This window comes from Myiozetetes cayanensis, unplaced genomic scaffold (genome assembly GCF_022539395.1).
Source record: "Myiozetetes cayanensis isolate MyiCay16 unplaced genomic scaffold, myiCay2020 scf5-8, whole genome shotgun sequence".
In the NCBI taxonomy this organism is placed as follows: Eukaryota; Metazoa; Chordata; class Aves; order Passeriformes; family Tyrannidae; genus Myiozetetes; species Myiozetetes cayanensis.
In genome coordinates, this window is record NW_026087742.1 from 8,966,614 (window position 1) to 8,979,192 (window position 12,579).

A 12,579-nucleotide genomic window follows, 5' to 3' on the forward strand; every position below is an offset into this window, starting at 1 on the left:
AATGGGAAGGGTGCATTCTGTTTTCTGTTGCACTCTTTCTGGGATGCTGGTTTATGGATCTTTTATTCTATTAATAAATGTATATGAAGGTAGCCTCTGCTCCAGTGGTAAAGAGCTTTATGAAAAAAAAAAAAATACCCAACAAAAAAACATACAGACACTTCAAATTATTTCAAAGGGATTTCTCAACTCTTCTTCAATCTTAATAGTTAGCAGAACCTCTAATCTGATGGGATGGATTGCATGCATTTCTTTCCCAGTACTGTTGCTGAATACTAAAGGTTACACTGAACTGATAGGAGCTGATAAAGCTGTTGATGTAGAGAAGCTTGACTGAGACAGTGAGTTCATCCCTCTTAGGTGAACTCTGGTCATCTGATAAGAAATGTGGCAGAAGACTAAGAAGGGGAGAGCAAAATTGCCACATAAAAATGTGAATTCATAGCAAAAAGTACACTGAACCCATATCAAGCCCTAGCAACATTTTCTTCCAGTGACACAGTTTTCTCAGCTGACCTTGTGATTTGTGGTTCATGCTGAATTCAGTGATCCTAAGGGAATTTTATTATCATAGCTTGCTCCCCAGCTCATACATTATATTGCCGGTTAGGTAAAAGTAGATATTGCAGCAAGTTTTACTCCAGTATCGTTACTGCAACAGGCTGGATCAATGGGCCAAGGCCAATTGTGTGAGATTCAACAAGGTCAAGAGCCTGGTCCTGCCCTTGGGTCACAACAACCCCATGCAGTGCTACAGGTTGGGGGAAGAGAGGCTGGAAAGATGCCGGGTGGAAAAGGACCTGGGGGTGCTGGCTGACAGCAGCTGAACATGATCCAGGGTAAGCAGCAAGAGTAGAGGGCAGTGATTGTGCCGCTGTACTCAGCACTGGTGAGACCGCACCTCGAATCCTGTGTTCAGTTTTGGGCCCCTCACTACAAGCAACTGAAGGGCTGGAGCCTGTCCAGAGAAGGGCAATTAGATGAGGAAGGGTCTGGAGCACAAGCCCTAAGAAGAGAGGCTGAGGGAGCTGGGGTTGTTTAGCCTGGAGAAAAGACGTCTCAGGGCAGACTTGATTTTCTCTACAACTGTCTGAAAGGAGGTTTAGATCGGATTTTAGGAAAAATTTCTTCACTGAAAGGATCGTCAAGCACTGGAACAGGCTGCCCAGGGAAGTGATGGGTCACCATCCCTAGAGGTATTTAAAAGATGTGTAGATGATTTTCAAACCTAAACGATTCTATGATTCTACCATAGAATATGAAGCTTTATTCAAACTTCATTGAAACTGGTAGAAATTCTCCTATTGGCTTGTGTAGTCTTTGGATCAAACCCATTGAAAAAATAATATATTACAGGAAAAGAGTGACAGCAACAAATTTCAAGGGCTTAAATTACAGATTTGACAACCTTTAATTACGACTAATTTCAGTTGATAGTGAACTGCACATGAAATTCATCATGAAGATTACATAGGCAAGCTAAAGTGATAAAGATGAGTGCTTCATTTTAAACTGGAATTGTTTATTATCCATAAATATATTTCTATTACTGGTTCATAGGGGGCAAAGGGAAATATGCTGACTTGTAAATATCCTAAGTAAAACTCAGATAATGGTAGAGGAAAAGCCTTGAGGAACAAGAAGAAAGACACTGACCGGTAAAGCACCAAGATTCAGTTCTGCTTCCAGCAGGAAAGAGACAGCAGAGCAACCTAGAGATTCCCATCTCTCATTCTTTTTCAGCATTGTACATTTGCAAGGATAAACTAATTTTATTTGGACAATCAAAGTTAGGCTTGGTACAATACTCAGTAGCTCAGGCAAGAGAATGATAACGTCACCTTCCCCAAATTGCTTTTTGACTTCTGAAACCCCACTAACATCCCAGTCTTCTTTTACACAGCCCACAAAGACTTGAAGCTGGTATCTCAGTGCTCCTCTCAAATCCTTATTACAGTGACAATATTCATGTGGCCACTACAGCAGGCTTTGATATGCACGGATATTTTAAGAGATTGAACTCAGTGGAACTCTTATCAAATACAGATCAAGACTTGCCTCTAAAACATTTACACAGAAGATAGAAGAAGCCCCCAGAGCTCCAGGTGAAGTAGTATGTATTTTGAAAAGGGAGGTAACCCTTGACATCACCTCTGGAGTAGGACTACTTATCCGTAGGATTGCTTTGCTAGACCCTGATACCAGGTTAGATAATTGAAAGGCAGTACAGGAACTCTTTAAAGAAAATAATGATCCTCTAACTTTGTGTGTCACTGGTTAAATTTGTCTAGAAGGTCTGGCAGATACTGGAATTTCAGGTACTCTTGTGATACAAATGAAAAAAGACCTGTAAGATCCTACTCACACACCTTGTAACAATGTTTGCCCTTAGCATGGCATGAGCTACCAAAAAAAGCAAAAATCTACAAGTTTTGAAAGGTGTTTTGCAAGGCTACTGTTGCTGATGGAGTAAATAGAGGAAAACAGACAGTATGTGCATTCTCAAGCACTAGAAACCTGGGCTGATTCAGCAGTTCTTCCCTCGTAAATTTAGATCTTCTTAATGGGTACTGAAAGTGATGTGTGGTTGTTAGGACACAAAGTTATTAGTGCACTATTAGCTATGACTAATGATAAATCAAGGGTGTAGCCCCTGACACAGAAGCCATTACAGAAGACTGAGACAACTTAGGCCTATTACTAATTCAGATCTTTCTTATCAGGGATAAACTAATGGAAGTTGAGGATGATCATTCTCTTTAAAGGGAAAAGACATAATTTTATGGTGTGCTCCAATGAATAGGTGTGTGAACACACAGGGAAGGCAGTAACTTTTTAGCATGCAAGATATAACTGAGTTACTTGGAAAAGGAGTTTCCTTTTATAATCTGCCATGAGTATCATGTTAACATAGGAATCTATAAATATTCCCTAGGCTGCATGAGTGCAGTGGTCTTTGAAACAAGTACACAGATCTCATTTTGTGGGAATTCTTTTTTTAAACTATTTCCTCTTGCTTGTTCATTTATAGTGTTTTCTTTGTTTCGTGATTTCTTCCTCGGGTGAACGGTTCTGCCAAAAACTGGAGGAATGGGCAGTTTATGGGCTTAACAAGTGATTCATGAGGCCCTTCACTAGACCCATGATATTATTTTAAAATTACATGGGTGGAGGTGTTACAGCAGCTGTTTGGTTTGGAGTCTTTTGAAAAGCAGCTTCCCATAACCCAGGGAGGTCCCAGTAATCCATAGCTCAGATATCAGAGCAAGAGGTAGAGAGAGTGGGAAGTGGGGTCTCAGCAAGTTTATTACCAGGACCAGTTCTCCTGCAAGTGTCCTTCACTCGGCTCTTGTGTCATGGAAAGTGAGAAATTCCTTTTTTTTTTGTTTCGGTTTGTCTGCTGTTTTCAGATGAACCATATAAAACCACAACAGTGTGAAAAGACCACACTTCAATCATCTGAGAATGTTAAACCTTCCTTCATACTAATTGTTCTAATTTTCAATTTAAATTCAGGTTCTGAATTTCACATATAACAACATTTTTATCCTTCAGTTGCTCTGAAACACTGGAGCAGATAATCTCTTAAAGCATGGAAGCATAAACACTTTTTTCTTTCTTTGCAAGAGGTGAAAGAAGTCTAGAGAATCAATAAATAAAAACCACTAACTGTCCTATATATTTTGACATGTAGAATCTCTCTTTTATCCCTGAACGACCCAAAAGAATGAAGTGGGATAAATCTTCATGGTGGAAAAGAAAAAGATTTGTTCCTCATTCTTCCCTAGGACTAATGTTAATAAGACAAAACTCTGAGAATACTTTTAAAGAGCCCAACTCTGTGTCTTACACAGCCATATAGAAAGATGTCTCCTTTCTGCTCCCCCACCCCATTTCCAATGCTCTCAGTTCATCAGCAGCACTTTCCTGATCCTCTCCTCCACCTTGTTTTGCACTGCATTTCAATATTTAGTTTAAATACCTGGTCTTAATTTCATTTCAGTATTAGACTGTAGCCTTTTCTCGTTTAGTCATTCATCACTCTTTTATTCTATCTTGTTCAGTTATCTCTTTTAAGCAGCCCCTTCACCCTACAGATGCTGCTGGAAAATCCCCTCTAGAAAGTCCTTCACTTAGTTTTGATGCATATAAAGGGAGGGAGCACTGATTCTTCTGCCCAGTAATTTCATTATTCCATAACGATGACTTGACTTTAGATAATGCTTTTAAAATTTTTTTCTTTTTTCTCAAGTGTCTGAGATTCAGGATGCAACTTTTGCTCAGATCAGGTAGAAGAGATGTGCTCTCCAAAAATCTTAACACTTTAGCCTGCTTGCTTATGTAAACTGTACCATAAGGGGTAGTTTGTGCTATTCTACCTTCTCTGAGTTTACTAAACAAAACAAATTATGCCAACAAAAAGACATGTAATCTGCCTTGATTCCCCTTTTCACAGGAGAAAGCAGGAGGGTTTGCTGGTAATATGTTTAGAAAGGGAAAGCATACCCCTTGCTGATACAGTAAGATTTCATCAAAATAATGAGTGTAATCTGGTTATCTCCTTCAAAAAAACATGAATTCACGTGCTGAAGAGAAGAGCTAAGGAGATGATGAAAAGAGTAAAGAGCCTGGAGAGGATAATAGGCTCCATCTATAGCAAGAAAGATGACAAATTCCTGGGTTGTTTACCCTTGAGAATAAATAAGTCTGAGAGGAGATACTCTGCTCAATTTGGGCCACTGTTAAATGAAGAGAGGAAAAGGACTGAGGAATAAAAATAACTGTTTATCCTGACTGACAATGTCAGCATTCAAGGAGTAGGGCATACAGTAGTTTTGGTGTTGAATAACACTGAGATCATATCCAAACTGCATTATGGCTGGCAGCAATTGAGAAAACAAAGTAAAAGGAAAAGTGAATGGATTATTGAATTGATTTTCACGTTCCTCTAGAAGTAAAGTAAGAGATTTCTCCTTTTACAAAAAGGAAAGGAAAAGTTTGGGGAGACCAACACATCTAAAGACCTTTTTTTTTGCACTGATCTTCAAAGACTTATGGAGATACTCACAAGCCACTGAAGTAAGAAAACCAATCCCGTGATTTGAGTGTGTTTTGGCAAAGTTAAAAATGTATGCATTAAACTTCTTAAAATTTTCCCAAGCTAGAGTTCAGCAATTAAAAAAAAAAAAAAAAAATAGGGTGCTTGATCACTTCCTGCATCTGCTGTAAGTGGGTTTTCTCTAACAGAAACAGCATGAGAACTGGCTCCTGGAGCCACAGTGGAACGAGCAGGATGCCACAGTATGACATGTTAATAATTCAAGAACACACACGGTCACTTTTCATGCTTATCTTCGAAGAAGAATCCTCTATCAGATCTTCTGTTTTTCTGTTCTGACCTCTATCTGGCAAACCCAAGAAGATTTGGAGGAGCTGGAAATGAAGATGAGTTTTGTGGACCAGCATTTAAATGCACGGTGGTGAATGTGCTCACCGTCCCCTTGCAGAGCCATTCTGGCCCACACATTGCAATCAGTCTATTTCTACGATATCTGAAATTTTTGCTTCAACTTCAGTTCAACTAGTGAGCTTTTGCCAAAGTAGACATACCAAGGACTTCAAGATTTTTAGACTGGTCTTTAAAAGCCTATGAAACATCAGAACAAGTTAGCTCCATATTTTAATCTCTTACTGGTATACAAAGAAATCTGAATTCCATTTTATGGCAACCTTTTTTCTTTAATCTGAAGAATTTTGCCTGTTTTTTTAAACAATGATGATGTCTTATTCTTCCATTTAAGGAAGAAGCAGATTCTAAGAGCCTAGTGTCCCTTGGCGTCCTTAATCCTCTTCTGAAAATTTCTGTAAGTGGTAGCTGAGAGGCAACACAGCACATTTTGATAGAGATTAGAGATTTCTGCTCACTGAAAGATGGTACCATAGTGCCAAGCCGTGATCTCATCTCTTCTGTCACACACCAATCGACATTACTGATATTTTATAAGTCCTCAGTGTCTCAAGTGAAGGGGATATGTTCGTGACCACAACAAAGAACATTCATCCTACATAGACTTTCCCTGAAAGAGCTGGGATAAAGGAGAATAAAGAGAATTCTCTCTCGCTTACCAACTGAACCATCTGACCGATGTATTTTCTAGTCACAACACCTAAAACAGCCCTTTCCATTACGTTTCATGCTGTACCATCCTTAATAGACCATTAAGTCATGCCAGGCTGATTTATGTTGTGAAAACTTCCCAGTTCCGAGTGAAATGCATCACAGAGTCACATTTCACTTAAATGTGAATAGACTACATTTAATTAATGAGAAATTTGGAAAATTCCTGGCAGGTGTCTTATCTGTTTGTCTCTTCTCCAGCATAGTAGGGCACTTAAGATTTTGTAACTTGGTCTCCCTTTACTTCTTTAGTTAATTCCAAACACTTGATTTTTATCCAGGTGGCAAAACTGTCCATCTTTTTGCTGCAAGTCACTTCTTTCTGGGAAGGTGAATTATAACATATGACAAAAAACTGAGTAAACTTGACTAGCTGCAAACCAACTGAAATGCAAAGAACTGAATTTTCACTTGGACTTAGTTGAAATCAATTTGCAAACTGAGTAGTCCTCTGCCATCTGAATGACTTTTTGAATTATTATTAAAAAAGTAACTGGGACATCAGACAGATCTTCACAGATCTTCTGTTTGAAGGTCTTCTGTCTCAGAGCAGTATGTAACTGCTTCTAAAATGGGTGTCCCTGTCAGTGGGAATATATGAAACTTCTGGATTCTTCCCAACTATTGTGCTTCTTTTAGCAGCTATTCTCCTGCCCAGCTGCCATAAGAAATACAGCAGAATGCAAAAATGAGAAAATTCATCTGGAAAAACCCATCTAATGAGTGAAATAACTCTAGAAAAGGTCTAAATAGGGATATTATCTTGTTTCCTAAACCCATCTGTTGCAAATCCTGTCAGAAATCTTTTCAAAAGGTTATAAATAAGAGAACATCTATTTTAGAAACGGGCAACGCATTTATTCCTAGCAGCAAAGTCAACCATGATGAATAATCTGGCACAGAGCTGTTAAATTCACCAGCTGCCATCCACCTCGGGCAGCACCATGCCTCATTTTATGTGTAGTCTATACCATTTGTTAATAGCTGCTTGAACCAAAGATGGTCATTGGCAACCTCACTGCTGAATTTTCACTCAAGCTGAAATTTAAATAAAAATGTCACACCTAACAGAATAGAAATATTTGAAACAGCCAAAAACTCACCAGAAAATGAAAATTATTCCATTTGCAACCAGAACTACAATCCTGGAATATTAAAAATTTATTTCTCTACTCTTCAGTGACAAGACATTGGAAAAAAAAAAGAATTGTTTGGTCTTGTTTAAAGCACAATAAAGACAAAACATGTCTGCTTTGAATTAGAGACAGTGATGAAAGGTAGAAGTACCTGGATAATTCTCTGGTGTCACGAAAGAATATAAACTTTTACATAGCTCCCCTACACTTTAACAAATACATAAATATATAAATATACTTCTGTTAAAATGTCAATCTCCTAGAGAGCTGTGAGCTTAATAACATTAAGTAGTGTTTGCTTTAGCTTCCTTTTGGCAAGGAGAGGTATTTTTGCTCTGCCTTCCAGTTAATTTCCTGAAAAAAAAAATGCTACAAAGGCTATTTGACTCATCATTCTTGTCAAATGACAATTTTAACAGAGGATCACATGCGTTTCTTGGTGGAGAGGGAAGCTACTTTGGTTTGCCTTACCAGGCTTTAAATTTAAAAAAATAAACAAACAGGTTAGGTAGCTTTGCCTGCTTTGCCTGCTCTTGAGTGGAACAGAGCTATGAACTGTAGAAAACAGTTTGATTTCAGGCACTTAAGCACAAAAGTCCATAAAGGTAGACACTATCATTGTCTGCAGGTACAGGATCTCATAAAAGTGATTGACAGACACTGATCTGCTCCTACACAGCAATCATGACATACAGAACTCCCATACAAGTGTGTATGCCAAATATCTTTGGGGTTGGATTTATTTACTCAACAATCTTTTCACAAGTCACAAAGATAATTTTGAAATTAAATTATTTCACCCAGAGAATAATTATTTTTAGATCAACCACTCTAATTTTAGTTTCCTGAATAAATTATCTAAAAGAAGAATGTTCTCTTGCAACGAAATAAAATAGCCTAGACAGGGAATATGTGAAATTGAGCACAGCATGATCACACAAAGGGATCATATACCTGGACATAAAGTAACTGGAGACCAAGAGCTGCTGTATAAGCTTTGGAGATGGAATCAGGGATGACTCAATGGCCTGAAAAGTCTTAAAAAAGAATCAGTGCTCTGAAATGAGACACCATCAACACCACTGAAACCTATCATTTTCTTGTGAATCTCCAGTCATCTGTTTCATGGGGCTTTCACACAGCCTGAAACAGTCTCTACTTTGTGATTTTTTTTTTCTTGCCTTTTTTTTTAAAAGCCAGTAAAGTGAGAAAAATACCTAGAAGTAAAATAGTTTTAATCTCATGGCATTTCTTAGTGCATGAAGAAGCAGCATCCCCTGACATGAAAGATTTATCTTAAAAGCACACTAAATTCATACTCCACTTTCTAAGAAAAGGAAAATTTTCTTGCAAGTTTACTCCATTTTTACCCTGCTACAACTCTTGGGAGTTAATTTCTTAAGAACCAGCGTAATGCCAAAGCAATACAGCAGTGATTTGGATTTAAAGCTTGCTATCAAAACCCCAAGCAGAGAAGAGTGAATTTCTGTTCTGCACAGGGAATTCTCCAGGTTTGGATAAGCCATGCCGTGACTGTGGAGATATTTGGCTCTGCTCTGTGTTTGCTGGTTCAAGCAAGCTAATAAGATGGGATCACCTTAGTTCTGGAAACAGAGGCCTAAGTTGGGTTTTATCTTTTAATTCTGCCAACCTTTCTTCCTCCAAACTTGGAACAGTGAAGAGCTGAGATGACTTCAAACTCACAGACTTTAGTCAAACACATACCTACCAAAAGTTTTGACTAAATAAAAAAAAGATCAAGCCCCTCAGCAATCTCCATAAACAGCAGTACCAACTTTTTACACTAATCCAAAAAAATCAGAGTAACTATATTATTCTGAACGACACACTTAAACACAAACTGCAAAAATCAGAGGGGGAGTGCAACTCATTAAACTAACTCCATACAGGCACAGAATAACCATCCATGAAAGAATATTAAATAGTATGTTCAGGATATTTCTGAACATCAAAAGTGAATTTCAGCTACTGACCATTGCAAAATTTCCATTATGCTAGACTGTATTTTTATACATTTCCACAATTTCAAAGGCATAGGAAAATTTTCAGTGGGAGAATGAAAAATTCAGAGGTTGCCTTCCTCAGGACTTGTTTTTCAAAACAGTCTGCATCCTATACGGCGCATTTCAAACTGCACTCCAAGATGACCCAAAGGCAAAAATCAGTGATGAACTTTCTTAAGAAGCACAGAAATCTACTCCATCCCCTCTTTGATTTCAGGACCACTTCATTTCAGAGCTCGTTGAAAGATACAAGAAAGACAGGACATGCAAAGCCTGTGCTGTTACTGCTGTGCAATAAAAGCAAGATGAGCTGATGGTTTAGGGCCTGGTAGAAGCTCACCAAAGTCAATCCAGTCCTTTCTCTTGATTTAAATGGCTTTTATACCAGGCCCACAAACAGACCATTAAAAACATCTAAATGAGTGACCCACCCCTTTTCTCTGATTGGCACTCGTTGGTGATTTGGCAAAATGAGTTTATACACGACACAGCAGAAAATACAAAGTTCAGAAACAGCACTTTGTCAGTCAAAATCACTTGCCTGGTGTTAGACAGTTACAACTATCAAGCGCTGGCTGCTCATTTCAGCCAGTTAAATGCTGTTGCAAATGAAAGATGAAGCATTGCATGAAGCCATGCTAAAATGGATAGAAGGATGGTTACTTACCAACGGGGCGAGCTGTTGACATTACAATGGTGTAGTGAGAACATAAAAAAGAAATTAAAAAAAGAAAAGAATATCTGTCAGAATGCATGACGTGTAATGTTACCTTCCACTATGGATACTACCATGATTGCTAACCCCTCAAATGACAGCCTAAGTAAAAATGTTTACTGTTGTTATCGTCCAGTCACGTGCCACTATCATCCCATTTACTTGAGCACAGCATCTGAACAAGCTGACTGGAACCATTCTCTGAGAAACATTTTTATTATCTTCGCATGCCATCATCAAGTATCATTGTTAATGCCTGATAAAAGAAAAATTGCATTGCATTAGCACAGACTTTTAGATCCCGATGAACACATCAGTTTAAGCCGCACACTGCTGAATGTCATGCCAGTAGATGCAGGGTCTTTGCTTTCTGAGTCAAATACCAATTGAATTTTAAGCATGACCAGTCAGTACAGCAGTAAGGGCTACAGAAAGCCCAGGACAGTTTTTCTCATTCAATAAGGACATGAAAGCTTACAGCACAGGTTTTTTTTTTCCTCACTGACATTGCTGATGAAAATATAACAAATGGGCTGAAATGGCCTCAGGGACTTCAACCCAGAACCTCCCTAATCACTCCTTAGGTAACTTCTACTTCCTAAAAAAATCGTTGCTAAATGATCGACAGGTTAATACTGTTTCAGGTTGATATCAAGATTGGAAGTTGCTGCTGCAACAAGTGATTTCTTGATTATAGCAACAGTCCTTCATTACACTTGTGCTGGGGAATAGGGCTGCCAGTCCTCCTGTTAATAAAATAGAGACATCCCTTTCAGAAGAGTTGAAAAGTTGCACATAAAATTGACTCCAGGTTGCATCTGTGTAGGCAAAGCTTCCCTTGTTTCAGCAGCAGAAATAGTTACACATTTCTGAGCAACGGCACAATGTTGGTTTTTTTTCTTTTTTAAGAAGATTACCAAGTCTATGTGCTTATGTGCAGCCTAGGGTCAAACATAAGGCATGCAGATTCAGAGGTAACAGAGCATGCAAGGACCTTCTTAGTTCTCCATCTTTCCATGGCTCTATCCCTACTTTGGGATATCCATTTCATTTAACTGTTTCGAGCCTGCTGCCTTTTCTCACCCGTCATCTACTGGAACGCTTACTGGCTATTAGAATTATGAACATATTCCTCCTTCTGCAGAAAGATGAGGTGTAAGTGATATGCATCTTTCCAAGAGAGGGCATGAACTCAGATTCTGGTGTTGTTTGTGACAGTGTAATTCAACCTTCCTATCTGGGAGCTAAGGATTGCACTGCTGTCAGGTCTTTGTATGCAACCACCTGGCACCTGCAAGGACCAAGGCACCCTTAAGGTAAATTTTGAAATGCTAAGTGTTTTTGCTCCTCTACGTGACAAGTGGTTACAGTAAAAGCAGTGTCAGATAAAACTGTGGGAAGTTGAAGAATTCAGAAATTAAAACTTTCCTTAATTAAAAAGACCATTGCTCATGGTCCCTTTAAAGTCAATGGGAGTTTTCCTAGTCCTTTGTTTCCAGAAAATTCAGAGTAATAGACTTCTCTGGTAAATGTCTTCACTTTTCTCATTTTCTGTCATACCCTGAACATTTAATAAGCTTATAATAGCATGGCTTCCTTAGAGTTGGATAAACATTATGTATTTGATTGTAAAGGACAAACCTAGGGGGGAAAATACTGCTTTTATGTGGGAAATATAAATAATAAGATAATAACGATAATAAAAATCTGCTTTTATGTCAGAAAATCGATTAAATTATATATTTCCTTGGGATTTTTTTTCTCCCCCACACTTTTCATTGTGTTTAAGCTTGGGTGATTTCAAAGGATTTTTTGTCTTGGTTCTAACTATTGTTTATATCACAAGTCTGGGTAGCAAATCTGAAAGGCTTACTCCAGTAATGGATACAGTGGACAAAGTTCCAAGGGTGCTTGAAGGCTAGTGAATTGGTTACCAGATTTATGGGATACTGTGATCCTGCCTGTGACAAAGGATCAGAGTGAGACTATCCCTGGGAGTTCACTGTGGTGACTGTTTTCCTCATGTTACAATACAGAGGAACAATCTCTTACATAAGCAGGTAAACCTATTTCTTCAGCTTAAAACTGGAAGAGCTGCATTGTCACTTATGGTTTAAAGTGAACACTGAGGCAGTATTTCAGCAGATGGATTATCACAATACTCTCTTTTCTTTGTTACATACTAAGATCTCTCCCCCTACAAAGCCACTCGGTGCTCCTTTTTTTTTTTTTTCCCTTTGAATTCAGCAAATTAAACTGAACTGTGTCCATGCATTAAATGGATGGAAATGGAAGCTGGCCTCTTGGGTCAGTTGACCCCAGTTCTAATAAAGCAATCCATTGAGACTTTGAACATTTGATTTAATGTGTATGAAAAGAAGAGGACAGATAAAGCTAAAAATGTTTTTATTAACCTTTCACAGCTCTACTGAAAACCGTCAGCATGCACCACTAAACTGTGAAATAGTGTCTGCATGATATCCATTGTGCCAAATTGCTGCTTATCTTTTGGTATGTAGTAATAAC

General features: G+C 38.4%; 1 protein-coding gene across 15 annotated transcripts in view; it reads right to left on the reverse strand.

The window, feature by feature from the left end:
• The window catches only part of ROBO2 (roundabout guidance receptor 2), a 1,049,785-nt gene that overhangs the window by 110,525 nt on the left and 926,681 nt on the right, over positions 1-12,579 (reverse strand). For all 15 annotated transcript variants that reach the window (XM_050333786.1, XM_050333782.1, XM_050333787.1 and 12 more), the window contains one exon: positions 10,006-10,017. In XM_050333786.1, the coding sequence (XP_050189743.1) occupies positions 10,006-10,017 (12 nt within the window). The remainder of the gene's footprint in view (positions 1-10,005; positions 10,018-12,579) is intronic.